This window comes from Anolis sagrei, chromosome 2 (assembly GCF_037176765.1).
Source record: "Anolis sagrei isolate rAnoSag1 chromosome 2, rAnoSag1.mat, whole genome shotgun sequence".
Classification (NCBI taxonomy): Eukaryota; Metazoa; Chordata; class Lepidosauria; order Squamata; family Dactyloidae; genus Anolis; species Anolis sagrei.
Window position 1 is genome coordinate 196,089,790 of NC_090022.1, and position 24,950 is coordinate 196,114,739.

The window sequence follows — 24,950 nt, forward strand, 5'->3', positions numbered from 1 at the left end:
TGGTCTCCCATCCAAATACTAACAATTGTTTACTTTCCATAATCAGACATGACTGAGTGTGTTTAGGATCAGGCATGCTGTATCTGAGATGCTGAATTATCATCTATGCAGCTACAACTGCCTCCTGACACACCCTAGAGCAGGCATCCTCAAACTGTGGCCCTCCAGCTGTTTGGGCCTTCAACTCCCAGAATTCCTGAAAATTGAACAAGCTCATTAGGGCTTCTGGGAGTTGGAGACCCAAACAGATGGAGGGCCGCAGGTTGAGAATGCCTGCCCTAGAGAGAGCAATGCTTCTCAATTCTTGAAGCCACAATACTCTGTGGTAGAAACTGATGAGTCATTAGCAAACTGAGACCCAGGTTGCAAATTCATAATAAGAGTAAGCTTAGGGTAAATTAAAGTAATGAAGAGTAAAGGCAGAATATTAAGTCCCATAATGCTTATTGTTAAATGATAACTCTTAGTTGTAACATCATAAGGACTCTGACTGCCAGTTATGAAAAAAGAACCCCAGTTGCCACACCAAATTATTTTTTAGAGAAACACACCTGCTGTGGGGAAAGATATTGGCATAAACAACTGTCAATTGGGCTGTTTTGGAACATGGGGAGTAGTCCCTAAAAACTGTATATTTTTTCAGCTGCCAGAAGCAACCCTGTCTCCTGCAGCTGCAGATGAGATCATACCAAAGTAGAAGAGGCTTTGGGTGCTACGCCTGAAGAAGAGTCCTGTTGCACGGGGAGTGGAGATGTGAGCCCCTTTCTTGAGCAGGCACTTCACCAGGTTTACATTTTGATTGGCTGCTGCAATGTGCATAGCGGTTTGTCCTGCAATTCACATGCCAAGAACACAAAACAGAGAGATGCACCATTAAAGACACCATTGCATTATGATGGATTTACAAGTTTACCAAACATTTTAAAAGAAATTCTGGTTAAATGTTTCACAATCTGGAAATTTTCTTTAATGAGAAGTACAAACATGCAGACAGTTCAGGAAAAAAGTATTTCTTTGAAGCGAAAGCCAAGACAGAGAGTAAAAGTAGACACGACATTTGCCACATCTCTTAACACTATTGGGTTTTTTTAAAAATAAAAATAAAAAATAAAAATAGTTTTGCATGGCTCTAGTGTGGACTGAGACTAGTGGATGGGATAACAACTTCTCAGACATTTCCTCCAACATTATCTTCTCACTGAAAACCATCCTAAAGTTGTGAAATTCTGAAGCTGATGGTAGCCTCACTGGAGATTTTCAGTTTGAAAATTGTGATAGAAATATCTAAAAAAATGTCTACCTGCTCCCTCTCTTACTGTAGAACCAAACAAGATTAGGTTCCTTGTCTATAAAAATGGTGTATAAAATGCCAATCATAATATTAAACAGTGTGGCTAATGTCATATATAGTCTGACCCGCTCATTTATTTAACTTCCATCACTGCCCATGGGTATATGACATAGACAATCTGTGTCTATCATATCAGCCTAGCAAAGTTAAAGTGGTTTAATATGATTTCCCAATGAGCATCATGCAATTTCTGTGAGGAAAAAATGCAGTTAGGACTTTCCAAATTGTAATTTGTAGAATTCTCTAAGTTGGAGGAAGCCAGTGAAGATAAACTAGCATGAAACTACTATAAACCTGTATCACAGATGTACCTTAGGAAGGAAACCATGGAACAAGGTAACCAGCTTGCTGACAGATATTAACCCTTTTCCATGACTCGACATTCATATATTTTAAAGAGTGGGAGACTCAATATTGCAACATTCATGGAGACATACAGCCATTTAACCCAGAATATCAAAGCAGAAAATCCCACAATATCTGTTTTGAACAGTGTTATCCGAGTTCATACACTGCCATATATTCCAATTGAAAGCAGGTAATATGGGATTTTATTCAGCTGTGTGGAAGGGGCCAAAGAGTCACAGGGAGATATCCTTTGACCCCAAGTGTTTTCAGTTAAGCTAGCTGTCCAAGTTTCAGTGTCCAAGGGAAGAGAAACTTAATTTGGTATTCCTCACACCACTTTTTGACTTTCAAAAATTATTTACCTTTAGATACTTTTGGACCTGTGGGAGAAAATATGTGTAATGTGTGCATGTAGAATGCAATATGCCAGGAAACTGGAAAACTTGGGAAATTCAAAAAGAAAAAAATAAATGACTATACTGTTATATTACAACTAAATTATGCCAGGCAAAATCAGGAAGACAAACAATTACCAGATTTGTGGAAAGTTGATTACCTTTTATCAGCTATCAAAAGGAAAAACCTCTGATAACACAATTCCAGAGTATATATATTAATTTAAAAATTCTAGCTCAATAACAATTACCTTCATAGAATTCGGATGTCATCTTCTCATTGATAAGTTCGGGAGCAACCTCCAAAAGAGCTTCAGCAGCTTTTTCATTATTATAGAGGGCAGCTATGTGAAGGGCTGTCTCACCAACAACTCCTACATAGAGTAGGGAAAACAAAACAAAGGATCAGTTAAGATTTAGCTGAATTTCTAGCAATGCTAGCATAATGGATGTAGTAATTTTGTGTCTTCATATGTCTACCCCATTTGCATTTAAAACTGGGGATGGATGACAAGTATAATTTTGATGAGAAAAAAGAATATTTGAATCAATCCACCATTGTCATACTTATTGCGATAAGGCCCTTGCTAATTCACTATTTGAATGTGGCTGTTGCTCCTCAAAGAGAATTCTCTCCTTAGCCAAGCATGGACTCCATTTGTTAACTTGGGAAGCAAGGAAGGGGTGAATACCTCTCTGAAAAAGATCACAGGACCCATCCGTGGTCAATTTCCTGATGGCTTGAACATCATTTTCTTTGGCAGCCAGAAGTAGTGGAGACTCCCAGATTCTGTAAGCAACCCAAATGAAACAAAATGATGTAATTATTCATATTTACTTCTCTGTAGCTTTTGAAGAGGGGAGTCAAAACATCACGTATAGGACATTTTCCTTATGAGAATGGAAGAAAAATTATGATTGTGAGTAATATGATACTGAAATATTTGTCAGAATATTGAATATGAGAAAACTGAGCAAAACAAAAAGCAAGCAAGCCAATCTAACTGGTAACTGAAGATGCATAATCACCTTTTGAAATGTTTACTGAAACCATGTGACGGCAGCATAGGGACAGATCAAAAAGATGCAAATGTAATGTAATTTGACCCTTTTCAGTGAAAACTGTAAATTCTACCAAATGCATATGCAATATGATAGTATGGACTTCCATGCTGTGTTTGTCAAATTGATTAGAAAGATGGGAACTAATCTTTAAAATGCATCAACTTGGTTACTATACATAGTTCATCAAACGTGACGTGCAGAAGAAAAGACATCCAAAGATGGTAATATGATTCCATGTAGCTCAAATGATTTCAACCATGAACACCTTCAAATGGCACTTCCACAAGGAGAGTAACAGGTAACTGGGTCTAACTAGCCTTAGGAATTTCAACAAAAGAGCATCAAGGATAGTCAACAAGAATGAGACCTTTAACCCTGTAGAAAGTTTGTGTAGAATGGTGGGGGAATGATTTAGCTTCTGATCAAGATAAGTCAATGCTCTATTTTTCTGCAAGGAACAAGGATCCAGCCTCCTTTTTGGGTGGGGAGTTTCTTATCTATGTGTCTTCATCTCTGACATTAAAGGAAAATTAGACAAATAAAACAGACTTTCATTTCTAGGTATCTGAATTCCTGAAGATATTGGGAAGCCCTGATAGTTAACAATTAGCAGCCATTGTACTGTTGAACGCAATCATTCTGCTTTCAAGATAACAACTGAACACAGCACAGAAATGCTAACCTCCTCAGGGGCTGCTCTGGTAGGAACTGAGGTGGACAGTCTGCTCTTAACTTTCTCACACCTTTCCCCAAACGACCATGTATTATGATTCCAAACAGAGCATTTCCTTTCAAACAAATACAAAATAACATAACATACTCATATAAATACCCTAATTCCATCTGATCTTGGAAAGTAAAGAGAGTCAGTTTTGGTCAGTTCTTAGATGAATACCAGCTGCTGCATGCTATATTTTAGAGCAGTGTTTCTCAAACTCTGCTTCTTCAGGTGTTTTGGACTTCAGCTCCCACAATTCCTAACAGCTGGGAAGCTGGCTGGGATTTCTGGGAGCTGAAGTCCAAAATACCCGAAGGAGCAGTTTCAGAAACACTGTTTTAGAGGAAGGAACTAGCAAAGCTACGAGTACATCTTGAATATTATGTCTAAGAAAACCCTATGAAATTAATGGGATCATCCTAAGTTGACAGGTAACTTGAAGGCACACTCTCACACACAAATAGCACTAGACATGTTCAAAGCACTTGACATACATTCTCTCATCCATTCCTTGCAGAAGCCTTATAACATTTCACACTGCACAATGACAGATATTTGATTCTGCTGCAACTCTTGTGGCAATGTCCTGTAGGATCAGGCTTTGCAGTTTAAGGAAAGGAATTTACAAAGTTGTAGTGCTTCACTAAACTACAAATGCAAGGATTTATTCATTTCAAAAACATTTCAAAGCATACTTTCTAATTAAAATGTGCCAACTGTTGTTTTTATATTTACTTACAAAAACTTATAGTGATGATGCCAAAAACCCCAGGAACTGCAATATCCCCAGTTAGGCAGCTTCCAGAATATGCATGTTTCTGTTTTCATAACCAATGTGATGAAATGCATTGATCCACGTCTGTTTGGGATCATGGCAGTTTTGAGCCTACTATGGGATATACTTTGATTGGCTGCAGTTCATTGTCTGACTAGTTCCTGACATTATGGCGGTTTTTAAAAAAAACATATTGTTTCTGGTTTGATTCATACTACAGCATGCAGTGGGGTGTAAGTTTTGTGGACACTCAAGTTGGCTTCAAACTGCATTATAGTGTCTGTGTAGAACCATCCTTGTTTTGATATAGCTCTAGGCAACACACATTTAATTGAAAGTTTTAAAAAGCAGCTCAGGTACACATTACATTAATAAATTATTTTGTTTAGTCCTCAGTCAGTAGCTCAAAATCCCTTCTAGAGCTGGGTATGTTGCTGGTTGCAATCCTGCGCACACTACATGTAGAATAAGAACTTGCACCTTTCAGCTTCAGGGGGATTTCCTAACCCCCATTTACACATGCTGTGAAATCCAGAAAATACACACCTCTGTTACAATGACCATCCACACAAAAATGTGTTTAAAAAGTTAGGAGAAAGTCATAAATCAGTGATAAAATGTGCTGCAGGTGATCAGTGTATGGATGCTGCAGAGCAGAAGTTCGGGAGCAAAATGTACAGCATTAGTGTAAACACCACCACCACTGGAAAATTTGGATAAAGGAACAGGTTTTGACACTATCAGAAAAGAACTTCCCCACTCCTAGGAAACTAATTTCATTTTTTAAATTAGAAGCTGTTACATCTGCCTATTTCTGGAAATACTCCTAAACCTTGCTGTTCCAGGATATTAAGTGGATTTTAATAACCAAAATTGCCCATCATGTATCATTATTGGTATTATAGGTGATGCCCTAGCATGTAATTCCTTAACTAGGTCAACAAAAATCAAGCTCGAAGTAAAGATTTCCATACAAGTAAAAATTCCTTGACAAAGCAAAGAAACAACAGAACAAACACTAGCATACAAAAACCTTCTTCAGTTTCCAGAATGTCTTGATAAATGTGCTACCATAAAGACTTACAGTGTCAGAGATAATAAAGCCAACAGAATAACATAATTAGTGTTTGCTTTTCAGAAGTATCATTCTATATTACTGAGCATGGTTTAGGTGTAGGAAAGTGACAATAAAAAGTATGACAAGGGAATTATATTGGTTTTGACTTTTATAATAGCTCTGAAACCTAACCACAGGTCTGTCACATAGGGTCATCTCTCTTGTATCTGTATTTTCCTTTTAAAACTTTGCAGACTTGGATTATGGTAAATTCTGTGAATAATGTAGGCTGCACTTACAATAGCAATGGGCAAACAGAAATGAAAATAAATGTAGCTCTATCACTAAATGGATATAGATGCCATAATTTCATGATGTAAGTGCTTTAATTTGAAGCTTATACCATAAAATGAATTGACACATTTATAGCCTCAAAATTCACAATTGAACTTTGCCCTATAAAGCCCTATAAAGCCCTAAACGGCCCTGACCCAGTTTACTTGTCTTAATGTATCTCTCTTTATAATCCACCATGAAGACGAAGATCTTCTGGAGAGGCCCTGCTCTCAGTCCCACCACAGTTAAAGGCATGTTTGGTGGAGACGAGAGACAGGGCCTTCTCAGTGATTGCCCCCTGGCTATGGAACTCCCTTCCTGGCCATATTACATCATCCCCCTCCCTCTTGTCCTTCGGAAGGATGGTGAAGACCTGGCTGTGGGACAAAGTCTTTGGGGCAGTGTGATGAGGCATTAATAGAATGGTGTCCTGAGATGGTCTTTAAGCAACTGGTTTTAAAGTGGATATAAGTGATTTTAATGTTTGTATATATTTATGGTTTTATGACCTAGCATTTAATGTTTGCCGTATATATGTTGTGCTCCACCCTGAGACCCCTGCAGGGTGAGAAGGGTGGAATATAAATGTTTTAAATAAATAAATACCAAGATATACTATTGAGGGGCCATAGCATTTGATGGGAAGTTTACTAGATACACAGGTAGAATTGAAATGTTAGACTAATTACCAATACTTTTAGATGGGTTGGGTCTCATCAATTGTGCAAAAAGCCTCAGTGTTTGTGTTTATTAGTCCTTGACAAAATAAAGCTTCTCATTTTCCAGAGTAGAGCAATATGGCATTCATAATTAACACAATTGTCAAATCTTTTTTGTTTTATGGATGATTTTCATTTGCAGAGCTGCACTTGACAACGCATTATTGTAAAGCGCCCATCTTTTACAATATTTTGTTTCTAAGTACACCATAGATCTCATAAAATTTGATGATGGAATCTGAGTTCTATGATGATTCATTGCATGCGAGACAGCCAATAAAGATCAGATACCACAGCCTATATTTTATAGGAAGGAACTGGTAAAACCATCTCTCTGTATTTCTTGCCTATGAAAACCCTATGAAATTCAGAGTTCGTCTTATCTTTTTAATACCTTTCCAGAAACTACCGTGTATTATGGTTCCACAACAAGGCACTTCCTTTCAAACAAATCTAAAATAATAAAACATACCCATAGAAATATCTTAAAGGCAGCAAATCTATCCAGATCTTGACAGGTAAGGAGGGTCAGCCCCAGTTAGCACTGTGATGGGAGACCACAAACAAATATTATGGCTAAAATTTCCTAGGAAGGAACTGGCAACCCCCCCCCCCCTCCACCCCCTTTGAGTATCCCTTGTTCAAGAAACCTCATGAAATTCATGGGGCCATCATAAGTAAAGGTAAATTTTTCCCCCAGACATTAAGTCGAGTAATGTCCAACTCTGGGGGTTGGTGCTCATCTCCATTTCTAAGCTGAAGAGCCAGTGTTGTTCGTAGACGCCTCCAAGGTCATGTGGCTTACATGACAGCATGGAGCGCCGTTACCGTCCCGCTGGAGTGGTACCTATTGATCTACTCATATTGGCATGTTTTCGAACTTCTAGGTTGGCAGAAGTTGGGGCTAACAGTGGGCCAGATTCGAACCTGCGACCTTTCAGTCAACAAGTTCAGCAGCTCAGCGGTTTAACCCACTGCACCACCGGGAGCTCCAATCATAAGTAGTTAGCCAATTTGAAGACACTTGCATATATTTTTATTTTATTTTGAAATATATACTTTCAAGATACAAAATAACAATTTGAATAGATGAGATACTGTCTCAGTTTCAAAAAACCACAGACCCATTTTAATAGAGTAAAGCAGCATGATAATTCCCAAGAGACATGGCAAGAACTAATAGAAGTTCCACCTTCATGACTACTACAAACTGAGAAAATACGATATGCTGTGCAAACAAAACAGAGTTAACTATCTCCTTGTTTAATTTCCTGGCACCTGCCCAGAGAAACTCTTTGACATCATTATACAAATATAAATGACCATAACCCAGGAATTTATTGTATACAGTAGGACTATTCCTAAAGCAATCAAAATCAGTTTTCTCCAAATACAAGTTAGGTAACCAATTTCAGGAAAACAAAATGGAAAATAAAAAGACTCTTGACGTCACAAGCACGCAGCAGATCCAGATAGAAATATTGCATGCAATCTCACCATGCTTTTTCTCTCCTCAATTGTCAACATTTCTTCTCACTTACAGTGGAGAAGTTGGCACCACAACCAGAACTGCTGTGTTTGCTGAGGGTCCAGGAAACAGAGCCTATCACCTCATCACACAAGGGGCTTTTGGCCCATTGTTCCTCCTCAGGGACAGGGCCTGCCGAGCACTATTACATGATGCAGGCTGTGGCCCCACCCCATTGATGGTTGAAGTGATGAGGAAGTGTCGCAAGATGCTTCCTCACCAATAACGGGAGGTAAGCTGTCTTTTGGGTAGCTCCAATGGAGCTACCCACATTTTTTGGGCCTTTCCCCCAGAAAGGGTTTTAATGGGGTAAATAAGAATTGGCGTTTACAAACCATGAAATCCACCCTTAGAGGTGGATCTCACACTTTGGGTAGGTCATATTATCTCATTCTGAAATGAGAGCAAAGGCAAACCCCCTCTGAATAAATCTTGCCAGAGAAACTCAATGATACAGTTGCCATAAGTCAGAAATATTTGAAAGGCCACAATGACAAATCATATACTGTTTACTATGTCTTTACTAAATACAGTAATACCTTGCCTCTGGAAACTGCAGTAATTGTGCAGCGTGGATTCCCCTTAAGCTTTTTGAAGAGACAAGTATTTTATCATCCACCTGAAGTTTAGCAGAGAAAGAGAATATGTTTGTCCTGTTAGTCTAAGGGAAGGATCCATCAAAAATATTGTCAGGATCAGGCTATGGGTTTGAACCACTGAATCATAAATGAATTATCTCTAGCTTTCTTTCTTACACGGACTACTCCTTGCTAGCAACTTGTTTTGCAGGCCTGACCAGCATCCTGAACAGCCAGAGTTTGCAGTTTAGAGACAACCCTGATATCTCAGTTGGCCCACTGACAATTGTCCTGCAGGCACTTCAAAAGAAAGCAAATAGTTCAACAATTAGCATGGCCATAAAACCTGAAATGAATAAAAGTAATTGTATTGGTGAGTTATTAATTACAGTTCCTGTTTGATGCAGGAATTCTTCTCTTCTCCAAGGGAAATCTCCAACCTAAATCATAAGGAGTATGCACTGGGTTTTCTTTCCAGGGTATAATGCAAGAGATGGTTACTGAAACTCTACACTGCAATTTGTGTGTGTGTGTGTGTGTGTGTGTGTCAGGAGCAACTTGAGAAACTGCAATTTGCTTCTGGTGTGAAAGAATTGGCCGTCTGCAAGGACGTTGCTCAGGGGACACCCTGATGTTTTGATATTTTACCATCCTTATGGAAGGCTTCTCTCACATCCCCTCATGAGGGGCTAGAGCTGACAGAGGGAGCTCAACCTGCTCTCCCCAGATTTGAACCTCCAACCTGTCAGTCTTCAGTCCTGCCGGCATGAGGGTTTAACCCACTGTGCCACTGAGGGCTTCATTACACTGTCATATAAACCAGATTATCAAAGCAGATAAATCCACATTATCTGCTTGAACTGGATTATATGAGGCTCCTTCTACACTGCTATATAATATAGATTATCAAATCAGATAATCCACATTATCTGGCAGTATTGAAGGGGTCTCAATTACTTTTTTATCCATCATGCCTCAGGGGCAGAAAGGTGGTGGTGATGGATAAAATGACACCCAACAATTTGGATCTCTGTGTTACTGGAGACTACAAAGAGCAATCACATTGTTCATGTCCTTTTAGGCCCCTTCTAGTCTGCTATATAATCCAGATTATCCAGATTATCTGCTTTGAACTGGGTTATAAGAGGCCCCTTCTACACTGATATATAATCTAGATTATCAAAGCAGATAATCCACATTATTATCTTTGAACTGCTTTATAATCCAGTTCAAATCAGATAATCTGGATTTAATATGGCAGTGTAGAACCAGCTTTAAATAGGAAGTAGCAGGACTTATTCTGAAACGTGACATCATAATGTTGCCCATTTCCCTACTTCACATCACTTGCAATTAACAGGGGCATGGAAGAACACTGCACAGTGTAGTATTGAATTTGGATACATTTGAAGTTGAGTAATGTCCAGTTTTTCTTGTTGTTGCAGTTCTAGAAACATTGCGGCAGTTACCTATTATGATTGCTGATATCCATGGGAAAACTATTTGAAGAAATTCAGATCAAGGTTGTATCCCACTTCTGCTACACAACCTTGACCTGAACGCTACTTGCTTTCAGGAACAGAGGGTTTTCCAGACAGCACATGAGTTCCATCTTATTACAATAAGCTAAAAGGAGCACTAAGGGTAGGGGAAAAGATGCCGTAGAAACTGAAATACTTGTTTGGTGCTAACCAATGGGTTTCTGGGTATAATGGGATTTCAAATTGTCTCCTCATTTCGAAGTGCATAATGCTATCCACTGAACAATATAATTATTTCCCTCAGTTTTTGCATACAGATTGCAAGCCTGGAGGAAAGGAACTGTCAAACTAATATTTGCAAACCACTCTGACAGCATCTATGACTAAAAAGCGGAGTATAAATACCGGTACTCTAAATAAATAAATAAAAATGATAATTCAAGGTAAACACCTGGCTTGTCTCTCAGTTGTAAACCTAATTCCTTGTGCAGCCACCAGTTATTATCAACTTCTAATTATTATTGTCTGAGGACCAATTGAACTCACTGGATTATAGATAAAAGGTTCTCCCTAATCTCTTTGTAAGCTCCCATGCGAACCCAGATTTGCAGCATAAAACAGTTGATTCTATACTCACAAAAAGCACAGGTTTCTCCAAGTTAATTACTTTGTGTAAACACTTCAAATAGAAAAGTATAGATATAGGCAAAACTAAAGTGAAGGATCATCTACATCTAAAATTTTTGTACATATATGTGACTGTGCCAAGCTACGCAATGAAGTTCAATATAAATGTGAGTTTGATTAATTTAATTTGTTCCATGTGTTTGACTTGGACTTTACATGCAGTAAGTCAAAATGGTGGAATCTTAAAGTACCATAAGGGTGTGTATGTGATAAAATCCCTTCAAACTACAGGTGGAATCAAGCCTTTAAAACAAAACACCTATCTCCCATTTTTCAAAATTTTGAAAATAGCATAGGAGGCAAACATTCTGATTTATAAAATTTCTCTTCTTCTGCTAGCTACAGGCAGGTTTTTCCTTGAGGAGCAGAACATTAGTCAAAAGTTGTACTAGAAAACTTTAATGGATTCAAAAGCAGATTTCTGGAAAATGGTGAGAAGACAGGAATGGTCAGACATCTACTTCTGCTTTGGAACAACAGTGTTTTTAAAATGTTAAACAATAAGGGAGTTTTCCCAAGATAATTTACCATTTTTATTCTTTCTACCAGAAAATAGTCCAGGGAAACTGGAGACGGAGGGGTTAGGACAAATAAAACTGTTTTATGGGGTTGCATTGTATTTAGAATAGTGATCATCAATAAACATGGGACAAACATGGGATAAGACTCAATGGGAATAACTTTTGAGAGAGTGGAAACATGGGCAGGACATATTTACTTATTTAATTTTATATATAGCTTTATAGAATTACTCTGCATATCATGTATTTTTTCTGAAGTACAGAACTTCAAAAGATATCATTTTCCTATATGCAAAGAGAACTGATATCACATTCATGAGGATATTAATATGACAATTGGAGGAAATTTTTTGGATTTCTCTCTACTTGGATGAAGTAATAGCTTTGAGGAAACCATTAAAATTTCCTAGAGCATCTACATAATCATTTACATTCTGTTTGTGATTTATGCCACAAAATATGTCACTTTTGCAAATGCATGAAACACGTGCATGTACAAACTCACTCTTTTTCATCTGAAGTATAAAAAATAAATTCAAATAAAAAAGTGTGAGTGTGTGCATGCATGCGTTGGGCTTCGAGCACTTGTCCAGATTCTATGTCACTATGTATTACATATTGCAAAAATGTCCCATTCCAAAGAATAATTTTCACAAATCACTATCTATGAGAAACACTAAATTGTAAGGAGAAAAAGCTAATATGAATATTTTTATGACAATTAAACATTTCTTGGCTGTATCTTTTCCAGCTGCTATGACATAGGTAACACTAAGTACATTGTTTCATGCCTCCCTTTTTAAATTTTATTCATAGTGTACATTGTGAATAATAACCAGATTTTTGCTTGAATCAATTTATATATTGTGAGTGTAAAATCTACACTAGATGCACATCCACTTCAAAAACATGCTTCCCATTGTTCTGTCCATGCACTAATAACATTTACAATCAACAATACAAATCCAATGAGAGAGAAAGATTATCTACAGGCAATAGTCCTTATATATTGCCTGTAGATAAGGCCAATCAATGACACTTTGATATAGGAATAGCCTCCAAATGGCACAGAGCTCAAGCCACTGGACATTATCCCATAATTGATCAAATCTGTGCATCTCCCTTTATGCTGTGAACATCTCAATGTATGTCAATATACAACTGTGTCTATACTCTGAAAACTTATTTAAAATAAATTTTAGTATCCTATGCAGAAATATTTCCAAATTAAGAACCTGGGCTGTTCATAATTTCCTCATGGACAGTCTTTACCATCATTCAAAACCTTCTGGTAATTCAGGACAGATCCAGCATCTTTTCACCTTTTGCACAACTCTGGAAAAACCAGTGACAAGTGCATCATAACCTTTCCTGTGAAGCAAACATCACTCTACAATATAGAAACATGGATGCACTGATTTATTTAAATATGTTAGGAAGGTGGAAAAACTGGTCCAGAGTCAGCTGTATCATTAACCACCTCAGGCACAAGATTGTGGGTACCATTAAATGAATGACTGTCCAATTCTTTAATACATATTCTTTTAGAAACAGACAGACATTTCAGCATGTGTGCCTTTAATTATCTATTGCCAAATTGCTTACTGAAGATGATAGAGAGTTAATAACTGGCATAATAGCATTTTTCTATCAAAGTAACAACAGTATGTAGATCTGTGCATGCAGCAGATATCTGACCGAGCATTCTTTGTTTCCATATGATAGGAGCCATCTAGATGTTCTGGTTCATATAAAAACACTGTTCTGGATCATTCCTATGATCTTTAATAATTTTAATCTTTAATATGAAGGGTTGGTAGCCAATTGGAAAAGGGATAAAACATATATTCTTGATGGACTCACCTTTTATATTGAAATGAACAAACAAACTGGCGAGGAAGTCATATTCCAGCTATTCTTTTTTTACCAGCCTGTTTTCAGAAACCTACTGCTAAATAAACTACATTTACCTTTTGGGGAGATTTGAGGGGGGGTGGATTTCTAAAACCTAAATACTAGAAAGATTGCTAAAGCTGATTTTTCCCCACTCCACAGAAGCACCAGCAAATCTATCCCAATATGAGTGCTTGTGTGGGCATGAGCACTTACAATCAGGAGCCAAGCTACTGCTTTCTCCCCACAAGCTATAACTTCTTATCCTGATAGTAAACTATATAGCTTTGCTACACTAAGGACAATCAGATCCCTTGTAAGATCAAACATTCTCCAATTGTTGTTGTTAAGTTTTAAAGGGTAACGGTTATGTCTGAGCACACCTTGCTTGAGCAAGTGCAGAACAGGTTATTGTACAATAAATAAATAAATACACAGATACAAGAAGCAAAGAACCGCAGGCATTTTTGGTATGAGAACTGATTGTATTACAAGTACCTCAGCAATTGTCTTTACATCTGAGGAATGTCTGAAGGTATAATCTGTGAAATATTCTTTTTCTCCTCTGGGGCAGGAGAGGAGGGATAGTAAGCCAGAATGGGGAAAGCTGAGAAGAAATGCAACTTTGTAGAGAAAGGAGGAATATTCTGACAGGGTTTTCCAGATCAGCATGGGCATTTCTTAGAGAGAAGATACTAGCTTTACACATCAGCCATTTTTTGTAATGACCGATTAACTGGGTCTACATAAACCATATGGCACATCACGAGTACCAACAGTGTGATTGATTTATTATTTTAAAATTTGAGTTGCTAACTGTTACATTAATTTGGTTACATTAAAGGAGCAGTGGTGGCACAATGGGTTAAACCCTTGTGCCGGCTGAACTATTGACCTGAAGGTCACTGGTTCGCATCCGTGAGGTGGAGTGAGCTCCTATCTGTCAGCCCCAGCTTCTCATGTAGGGACATAAGAGAAGCCTCTCACAAGGATGTAACACATCCATGCGTTCGCTGGGCAACATTTCTGCAGACGGCCAATTCTCTCACACCAGAAGTGACCTGCAATTTCTCAAGTTGCTTCTGACACAATTTTTAAAAACCATTAATTTGGTCTACATGGCTACACAAAAGTCTCTACAATGAATTTTTTTAACATGCACAAGGTTGTGCTTTTTTGCCACTAAATTGTTTGTGAGTGTGCATGTGTAAGAGAAAATATGAATGTGTTTCCCCTTACATATAAACATGTTCTATATAATCACATACAAACAAAAATTTGTATACATATACACATGTGACAACAGTCAACAAGAGCAATAAATAATTGTGTGTATGTGTGTGAGAGAGGGAGACTTCAAGTTGCCTCCCAACTCAAGGCAACCCCATGAATTTCAGAAGGCATTCTTAGGCAAGAAAGCATAGCCTGTTTCTTCCTCTGACATTTTATATGTAGAGCTTGTTTCCAAAAGGTACCAAATCAATCTGAACAAATTTTACATGAACTGGGGAGAAAAGGTGCTGAGAATATGCACTCTTTAGCTATAAAATGCAATTTTCCAAGCTCTGTATTGAAGTGATTAGATACATGTTGGTAGTTTTGATCTGTGCATAATATTCTACTCCAAGCCATCCAAGCCAACCTATAACTCATTTTTTATCTTTGGTACTTTTTGGAAACAAAGTCCACATATATAAATATTCGCGCACAAATCCTAATGGGTTCAGTGGGATTTATGGTGAGTAGGATTATATAACACTGATTAAGACATATTTTGGTGTCTTAAATGTTAGCCATGTTTCTGAATATATATATATCAGTTTCCCTTTATCAACTCTAGGTTTTGAGGTAAAGAACACATGTCTTCATCTGCTCACCCATAAGAAATCATGACAACTACATCTAAGAAACAAATGCTGATGCGGTCTATCCAATACAATCTTCTGAATCAGCACCTTATATAACCCAAATAACAGGATACACATTCATTTGGGCGTAAGTTCCTTAAGGGAAAAAATTCTGAGTAGACAGACATCAGAGTATGCCATGCCTTGTCTATATTCAAAGTACAGGCAGTCCTCAAGAAATGAACAAGATCTATCTGTCTGTCTGTCTGTCTGTCTGTCTGTCTGTCTATCTATCTATCTATCTCATTCACACACACACACTTTGGATAGCATAGGGAAGGGTTAACACCCTTGTGGTGTTTGTTTTGCTGTCTGTGCCCCAGTTCAGAAGATTTCACCTCATTTTCTGTCCCTGTGAGAATTGGTTTTTGAAAAAATTGGGTTATTGTGGAAACAAGGATTGGGGATAAAGATTCAGTGAATACATCTTTCCCCATGATAACTCTTTAAGAAGTAAACTTCCCTTCTGGGGGGTAGATTTCTCTCACTTTCTGTGGTCTCACCCCTGTTCTTAACTATGAGTTATTGGTAAGTCGGATGTTTGTAACTCAGGGACTGCCTGTACCATATTCACTTGAGTCTAATGTTCACCTTTTCTGACTAAATTATATTGCAAAAATTGAGGTGCACATTAGATTCAATGACAGGTTAGAATCACACACCTAAACCCATCTTGCTGTTGAGCAAAAGGTCCCAGCTGGGGACTGAGGAGGGAGAGGCAGCGATGGTGATGAAAAGGCTGGTGGGAAAACTTGATAGAAGGACACAGCTTCCCATCAGCTCTTTCATGGTTACCTTTCATCACATTCAACAGCAAATTCATTTTTTGTAATGCACTCCTTCAAAACTGAATGTGCGCCTTACATTCCATGATACCTTATACAGTACCCAAGTAAGTAACACTATGTAACTCAATTTTTTGTTCCTGGATTATAAATGTCATTTTCTAGTTGGCTGTATCATAAAAACATGGGAAAAGTTCATTAAACTGCAAAAAGTCCTGCAGCACATTTTGAAATAGTTTTGCAAAGAATATCTCAGGGCCTTCCACATTGCCCTTTTAGTCCAGGATTTGATTCCAGATTATCTGTTATCTGGCAGTGGGGATTCAGATATTCCAGTTTAAGGCATATAACCTGGGATCAGATCCTGGGATAAAGGGCAGTGATGAAGTTTGAGTTTCATTGAGTTTCAACCAATTCAACATAGTTTGTGGCAGCCACAAAAATGAAGTTTCTGGAGCACAGTAGAGTCTCGCTTATCCAACATAAACGGGTCGTCAGAACGCTGGATAAGCGAAAATGTTGGATAATAAGGAGTGATTAAGGAAAAGCCTATTAAATGCCAAATTACATTATGATTTTACAAATTAAGTACAAAAACATCATGTTTTACAACAAATCGACAGAAAAAGCAGTTCAATACACGGTAACGTTATGTAGTAATTACTGTATGTACACATTTAGCACCAAAGCATCACAATGTATTGAAACAGCTGTGGATCCAGGCGGGAGGCAGACTGCGTTGGATAATACAGAACGTTGGATGAGCGAAGTTTGGATAAACGGGATTACCGTATAACAACAATTAAACAGGAAATAACACTTTCAAACCAGGCAGAGATTTTCTTGTTCAAAATTTGATATATCCAGGGGTGCACGTTTCCCAATATACACAAGAGACAGGAAAGGGGCACACTGGAGGAAATGAAAGCTGCTTTCATGAGGGAAGCTGGGAAAGTGCCTGCTGAATATTACCCCCAAAGTGTTATCAGAGGCTTTCATGGCCGGACAATACTGGGTTGTTGTGAATTTTTCAGGCCGTATGGCATGTTCCAATAATAATAATAATAATCATAATCATAATAAAACTTTATTTGTACCCCGCTACCATCTCCCCAAGGACTCGGTGTGGCTGACATGAGGCCAAGCCCACAATACAACAGTAAACAATAGCAACAATAATAAATAAACTCATAAGCAAAAAATAAGCAATAAACTTTAACAATAACACGACGTGTTTAAAACCTATGGCTGGACCAAATGTAATAATTAAAAATTTTAAAAAAAATGCTGGGCATGACAAGGTGACATATAACTGGGATAGATGTTTTGGAGAGGGATGAAATGTGCAGACAATCTTAGATCACTAATAAAGTGCGTTTAGAGACATATTGTTGGGAGTTTCCTTATTCTGGGAAGGCACACTGAAACAACCACGTTTTCAGGCGCCTCCTAAAGACTGCCAGAGTTGGGGCATGTCTAATGTCCTTGGGAAGTGAGTTCCAGAGTTGAGGGGGCACCACCGAGAAGGCTCTCTCCCTCGTCCCCACCGATCGCGCTTGCGATGGTGGTGGGAGTGCGAACAGGGCCTCTCCAGATGATCGAAGAGATCATGTGGGTTCGTACACAGAGATGCAGTCACGCAGGTAGGCGGGTCCCAAACCATTTAGGGCTTTGTAGGTAAGCACCTGCACCTTGAATTGGGACCGGTAAATGAATGGCAGCCAATGGAGCTCCTTATAGAGGTGGGTTGACCGCTTCCGACGTTTTCTTTGCATCTGTGGCCAGCATCTCCGAGGATGCTGGCCTCAGAACCACTAAAAATGTCGGCAAGAGATGCAGGCAAAACGCCAGGTGAGAATGCTACTCAAACATGGCTATACAGTCTGGATAACTCACAGCGACCCATTTCTTAGAGCCCTTCCACACAGTCATATAACCCAGAATATCAAGGCAGAAAATCCCACAATATCTGCTTTGAACTGGGTTATCTGAGCCTACACTGCCATATATTCCAGTTCAAAGCAGATAATGTGGGATTATATTCAGCTGTGTGGAAGGCCCCCCAGCTCGCTCTTCAATGGAAGCAGACGATTGGAAAGATCCTGGCAGGCTTTGGGGGATGCGCGCGCAGGGCCAGGGCGCCCTTCCTTTACCTTTTCTGCTGCGACAGGTGCATCTCGTCGAGGCTGCGCGGGGCTCCCGGGCCTGGCCTCTCCTGGAGCTTCCACCCGCGGCTCATCCGCTTCCAGAGCGCCCCGAAAGGACCCTGCTCTCTGGGGAAAGGCACCCCCATGGCGAACTCTTCTTTATCTCTCTGGCAGCCCCACAGAAGGACTCGCCGCCGCCGCCGCCGCCGCCTCCCAGGAATGCGGCGCCGGGTATCTGTGGTGCCCACTCACTCCGTCCGCTGACCCGGCCCTGAACCGCTTGTTCCTTCGCGTGGCTCCTGCTTCGCGAGCCAAGTCGGGGCGGCGAAGTCGTGGCCAAACTCTGAGGGAAGGAGGGAGGCTGCTTATCCAGGCTGTGGGCGGCGGGAGCTCCTCGGCAACGCCTTCCTCGCCCCCTCCCACAACAAGAAGTGGAGAGGAGAGCGCGCGCCTTCTCCCCGCGCGCGCGCGCCCTCCCCACCACACCTGGCTTGCCCGCGAGGACTCTTTCTCATTGGTCCGCGAGGACATTCTGATCCGCCCGCGAGGACGTTCTCACTGCCTCGCGCCTGGGCTCGGAGGGGAGGGATGGAGAGATAATACCAACCAACCACTCTGCGTCCTCTTCTTCAGCTCCTCTCCAGCCAGGAGAGGAAAAGGCTTTGGCCACCTTTCTGGGCTCCAAGGCTCTGAGGGAGGAGGGCCCTGCTCTGTTGCTTAGAGAAGGGCGGCCAAAAGGGTTAGGATACATCAAGGGAACCACTGACCGCATAGGGAAGTTGATAAGGAAACACAACATGCAAACTATCTACAGACCCACCAAGAAAATCCAACAAATGCTACGTTTAGTAAAGGACAAGAGGGATCCTCTCACTTCTCCAGGAGCATACCGTATACCATGCAACTGTGGACAAGTCTACATAGGGACCACCAAATGCAGCATTGCCCAAACACCAATCAAGGAACATGAAAGGCACTGCGGCCACCTTTTTGGGCTCCAAGGCTCTGAGGGAGGAGGGCCCTCCTCTGTTGCTTAGAGAAGGGCGGCCAAAAGGATTAGGAAGTCAAGCCCCATGGCTGAGGGAGCTGGGTCTTTGTTCTCAAAGAATATGCTGTGGACCTGGACACATAATGTGGATCCACCCAGAGGAAAAGTGTTCTTGCCATACATCTAGGGAACCACTGACCGCATAGGGAAGCTGATGAGGAAACACAACATACAAACTATCTACAGACCCACCAAGAAAATCCAACAAATGCTACATTCAGCAAAGGACATGAGGGATCCTCTCACTTCTCCAGGAGTCTACCATATACCATGCAGCTGTGGACAAGTCTACATAGGGACCACCAAACGCAGCATTACCCAAACACGAATCAAGGAACATGAAAGGCACTGCAGGCTACTTCAACCAGAGAAGTCAGCCATAGCAGAGCACCTGATGAACCAACCTGGACACAGCATATTACTTGAGAACACAGAAATGCTGGACCCCTCTGACAACCACCATGTCAGACTACACAGAGGAGCCATTAAAATCCACAAGCAGGTGGACAATTTCAACATGAGCCAACAATGTGATGCGGCAGCAAAACAAACAAAAACAACAACCCCCCCCCCCCAAAAAAAAAGCCAATGGGATTTTGGCCTGCATCAATAGATCCAGGGAAGTCATGCTACCTCTCTATTCTGCCTTTGTCAGACCACACCTGGAATACTGTGTCCAATTCTAGGCACCACAATTGAAGGGAGATGTAGACAAGCTGGAATGTGTCCAGAGGAGGGTGACTAAAATGATCAAGGGTCTGGAGAACAAGCCCTATGAGGAGTGGCTTAAAGAGCTGGGCATGTTTAGCCTGAAGAAGAGAAGGCTGAGAGGAGGCATGATGAGGGCCATGTAGAAATATGTGAGAGGAAGTTATAGGGAGGAGGGAGCAAGCTTGTTTTTTGCTGCCCTGGAGACTAGGACGCAATGGAACAATGGCTACAAAGTACAAGAAAGGATATTCCATCTGAACATGAGGAAGAACTTCCTGACTGTGAGAGCTGTTCAGCAGTGGAACTCTCTGCCCAGAGTGTGGTGGAGGCTCCTTCTTTGGAAGCTTTTAAACAGAGTCTGGATGGCCATCTGTTGGGGGTGCTTTGCATGCAATTTTCCTGCTTCTTGGCAGGAGGTTGGACTGGATGGCCCATGAGGTCTCTTCCAAGTCTATGATTCTATGAACAGAAAAGGAAGAAACTGTAAAAATGAACAAAATCTAGCTACCAGTATTTTAAAAACTCTAGAGCCAGGACAGTAAATAAAGGGCAACACTCAAAAAATGGGATCTCCAGACAAGAACCAAGCAGGGCCAGTTAACAGCTCCCAACAAAGGACCCCCCCCCCCCCCCCCAGGCAGGAATTGGTCAAACTTTGAAGCTATAAGGCTTTTCAGTGTTATTCAAGCTGGTCAATTGCAACATTCACACTTGCCTCAAACAGACAAGTGTCCTCTCTCGCACCCTGGGCATTCCACAGATATATAAACCCCCCTTTTGCCTAGTTTCCAACTGGCCTCACCACCTCTGAGGATGCCTGTCATAGATGCAGGTGAAAGGACCACTGAACTACCATATTTCCCATGACTAGCAAGGACGGCCAGACCTGAACAGATAGTTCCACTGGATTCTTCGGAAATATCTATCTGGCTGGTCCTGCAGGCATCATTCTGAGCTTCTTCAGAGACCACCACTTATGATGGGAGCCAAATGACAGTTTTCAAAAGGCCGAAGGTCACATAGAAGGGCACATATCTTTTATCACTTCTGTTGGGGAATCTGAGCTGTTAGACTCAAAATTAACCCTCCGTTAGGGTAATTCCACCAAAATATAGCAGAGTACCAGGCTAACAGTGGGAGCTCACACCGTTCCCCGGATTCGAACCTGCAACTGAATCTGAGCTGTTAGACTCAAATTAACCCTCAGTTAGGGCAATTCCACCAAAATATAGCAGAGTACCAGGAGTAAACTTCATAACTAGCAGAAACTTATGTGTGGTGAGAAGTGATAGCCTTCTAATCTTTAGGATGGCTCAGGACAACTTCATTTCTATCCTGCCTTTCTCCCCATAGGGTCTCAAGGTGGCAAACATGATGCAACCCAATAAAATTTGCAAACAAGGCCAATGGGAATTTTTTTTTAAATCAATTAAATATTTGTGATGTCTATATAAAAGTTAAAATGCAATAAAATACAATTACAATTAGATTTTAAAACTAGACACCCTCCCCCCCCCCCCCAACCTCCAATCATGCCTACAACATACCGAGTTGTCAACTTTGTATGCTTGAAGGTATTTGGCTAGCCACTGTTGAAAACAGAACCCTTGACTAGGCAGTAATGATTTATTTGTTACCCGCCTATCCTCACAGCAGGAAGCAGGGTATATCTTCCCTTATGAACCAGCATGTATCCTGAGATCATTTGGGAAGGCTCTGCTCTCGCTTCCACCACCATCTCAAGCGTGGCTGGTGGGGACGAGAGAGAGGGCCTTCTCGGTGGGGGCCCTGTGGCTTTGGAATTCCCTCCCTAGGGAGATCAGACGGCTCCAATCTTGTCCTCCTTCCGGAGAGAATTAAAAACCTGGATGTTCCATTGTGCCTTTGATTAGGCAGTTTTACTAGAGCATTATCCTGACCCACTCTAAATCCTGCACTTTATGCCTATTGGTTCCTCGTCATTTTTGTTTAGGTCTGCCCTAGTCCCTGTACATTTGATCTCTGCACTTTCCATTGGCTCCTTTAAGGAATTATTGCATTCATTGAGCCAGATCCCAGCTTTGACTTTTACCTCAGCCACATTGTTTTATGATGTTGTTTTGATTGTGTTTTGTTTTATTATTTTACTTGATTGGTTTGAAAGTGTTGTATTTTATCTTTGATTTTTGGACTCGTGTAAGCCACTCCGAGTCTCTTAGGGGAGATAAAAATAAACTTACTTACAATAGGATCAAAACAGAGAAAATGTAATACAGTTAAAATGCATATTTTAAAATACAAATAACAAAGGTTAACACTAGTACTAATAAAATGTAAGCTAAAATTCACAGTTTAAAATTGGGTAGGCTTGTGCAAAGCAGCTCTATGTGACTGTAAGACATTGCTTCTTTAGATGTTTCTTTTCTCACACTATTTTTCTTGTCTCAGGATTGTTTTATTTTTCTTCTATCACCTAGCATGATGCCGGAGAAGCTTTACTGCTACATTTATGGGCACATGCTGCACATGTGCTGAAGTATGGACTTTTGGCCATGTTCAGTATAAATGTTATTTATTGCCACCTATTCCATATTTTAATTCTGGAACAGAAAACATATGTCAGACTTCATAAATTATACCCTGTGTTTAATTTTCTTCTTCCTTGGGCTCAGAATTTATGAAGATACATTCCCTTGGATTTCAGTTTCTTCTGGTATAGAATAATGATTTTTCAGGGCATAATGAACAGTCCCTTTTCTTCTTCTTTTTGTGCTCTATAGTATTGATCCCCAAACTGTGCTGAAGTATGAACTTTTGGAACCTTAGAGTTCTGCCACAGCATCATAGGGTTCCACAACAAATCTTTAAAATCAACTTTAAAATGGATTTTAAATTAAAACCACATGAGAAGTACTTTCCAGATGCTAGTAGGAACATGGAATGGTGGAAACCCATCTGTCAAATGAAATAGACCTCACATGTTGTACATATGAAGAGCTTACTGAAATGTAATGCACTCCTGCTTTAAAAACAAAGTTTGAATCTATGCCTCTGGATGTGTTTTGTGTAGGACTGATAGACATATACCCATCAGGAGATGGAAAGGCTATCCGAGCTTTGCTCTGCTTCATCAACCAGGATTTTCCGTTTATGCTTACACCACAAACAAATGTATATGTAAGTTGGATGCTGCCCCAGATTTACATACTCAGCTGTTGGACATTTTAATTACAAAAATGGGACAAATCCATTCAACATGTTATGTATGAATCCAATATTTTTGTAACCCACTGGAAATATATATATAACAGTTCAGTGGGGTGTTTCAAGTGTCCACACCGTGATTCGTATTCTGCGGAGTTGCTTTCATTATGAAATGTGTTTTATACTAAAGTGTGCTGAAGCACATTAAATACACTATTTTAGACTTTTCTTATCTTGGTTTAAAGCATGCTGCAGCACATATTCATAGTGTATGTTTTGTAAACACCACACACTGACGCTGTGTTCAAACTGCATTGAGCAGTCAATGGAGATGTGCCCTGTTTCCCATCTTCTCTTTCATATAACGGAAAGCAGCTCCAGCATGGTTTGGGTGTTCCTCAAGGATAAAACCAGGTACAAAATAACAAATTGTTCTTTTTCCCTGTACTGTTTGTGCATTTTCAGTATTGTACTGAAGAGTGAGCCCAGGATTAAAAATTGATCTGTTCATGATAGTGTTTTTTCATATCTCAGTTCTTTCCATGAATGGGCACGGAGGAGTACAAATTCTATTTAGCTCTTAGGAAAAGGGAATAAAATGAAATTCTCAGCTATCACACCACATTTAAATACGTTCAGCTAGTCTCTGCTGTGGAATAGACTAAGTTATTCTTAGTTTATTAGCATAAGCCCACCATTTTAACTCAAAAATATGGGGCTGAAAACATCTCTGCTAGGGTGGGGAATATAGTTCTTCAGATGTTGGTGAATTACAGCTCCCAGCATTCTTCTAGGAGTTGCCGTTTAACATAATCTGGAGGATTCCTGTTTCATTGGGCAGTTTTCATGTTCTGTACCATTAGTGTAACCTGCCCCTGAAATACATGAATATTAACTCCATCAATTGTCTGTGCCCATCATACAACCCACGGTTTTTGGATGGTTCGCAGAGCTACTTTTGCCTTCCATCTTCCCCCATGCAAGGAGGCAAGTGGGTGTCCAGGTAACCAGTGCTGGATTCCAGGCTAGCCATGTAAGGTCTAGGTGCTGGGCTTCAGGGCTGTGTGCTCCCATCATCACCAGTGGAGGAGAGGGTGAGATGGCTAACCTGACAGCTTGAAGGTTAGTGCCAGCACAGACTAGATAGGCTATACCTGGCAAGCAACTGCTATTGTTGTCTCCTTCAAAATCTTCCTCCCCTCTTGCTTCCCTGTCCACTTCCCTTGCTCATCTGAAGAACAGAGGGAGTGTAGTGCTAAAGGAGGAGAAGTCTACTGCCACAGTTGCTGGGATAGCAAATAACCCCACCCCCACCTTGTTGAACTCTCTCAGCCTCTTTCCCTCCATTCATTCCAAGATCCAGAAGTTAACTTCCAGTACATTTTCTATTGAGAAAAAAGACCTCTATTATTTATTTATTTACGTCACTTTTACCCCGCCCTTTTCAGCCCGAAGGCGACTCGAGATGGCATACAGACCGCTAACAATTAGATGCCACATGTATATACATATAATCAGTTAATTAAAACACATCATAAAATCCATATAAAAATCATACAAGCTATAAAAACTATAAAAATCTATAACAATGCCTAAAAGAGGTGTGGCTGGGGAAGGATTGAAATTTGGGGTGCGATCCGCTAATTTCCAATAGTTGCCTACCCCTCAATTTACATATGCCTCATTGGAATCAGTGGGACTAACTCCCAGGAAACTG

The 24,950-nt window shown here is 40.2% G+C and overlaps 1 protein-coding gene across 1 annotated transcript in view; it reads right to left on the minus strand.

The window, feature by feature from the left end:
- The window catches only part of LOC132767567 (transient receptor potential cation channel subfamily V member 6), a 33,004-nt gene extending 14,295 nt beyond the window's left edge, over positions 1-18,709 (minus strand). The window contains exons 1-4 of the mRNA XM_060762675.2: positions 18,298-18,709; positions 2,787-2,884; positions 2,346-2,468; positions 690-830 (exon numbers count right to left, since the gene is read on the minus strand). Of these exons, the coding sequence (XP_060618658.2) occupies positions 690-830; positions 2,346-2,468; positions 2,787-2,884; positions 18,298-18,437 (502 nt within the window). The 5' untranslated portion in view covers positions 18,438-18,709. The remainder of the gene's footprint in view (positions 1-689; positions 831-2,345; positions 2,469-2,786; positions 2,885-18,297) is intronic.
- Positions 18,710-24,950: the final 6,241 nt, after the last annotated feature.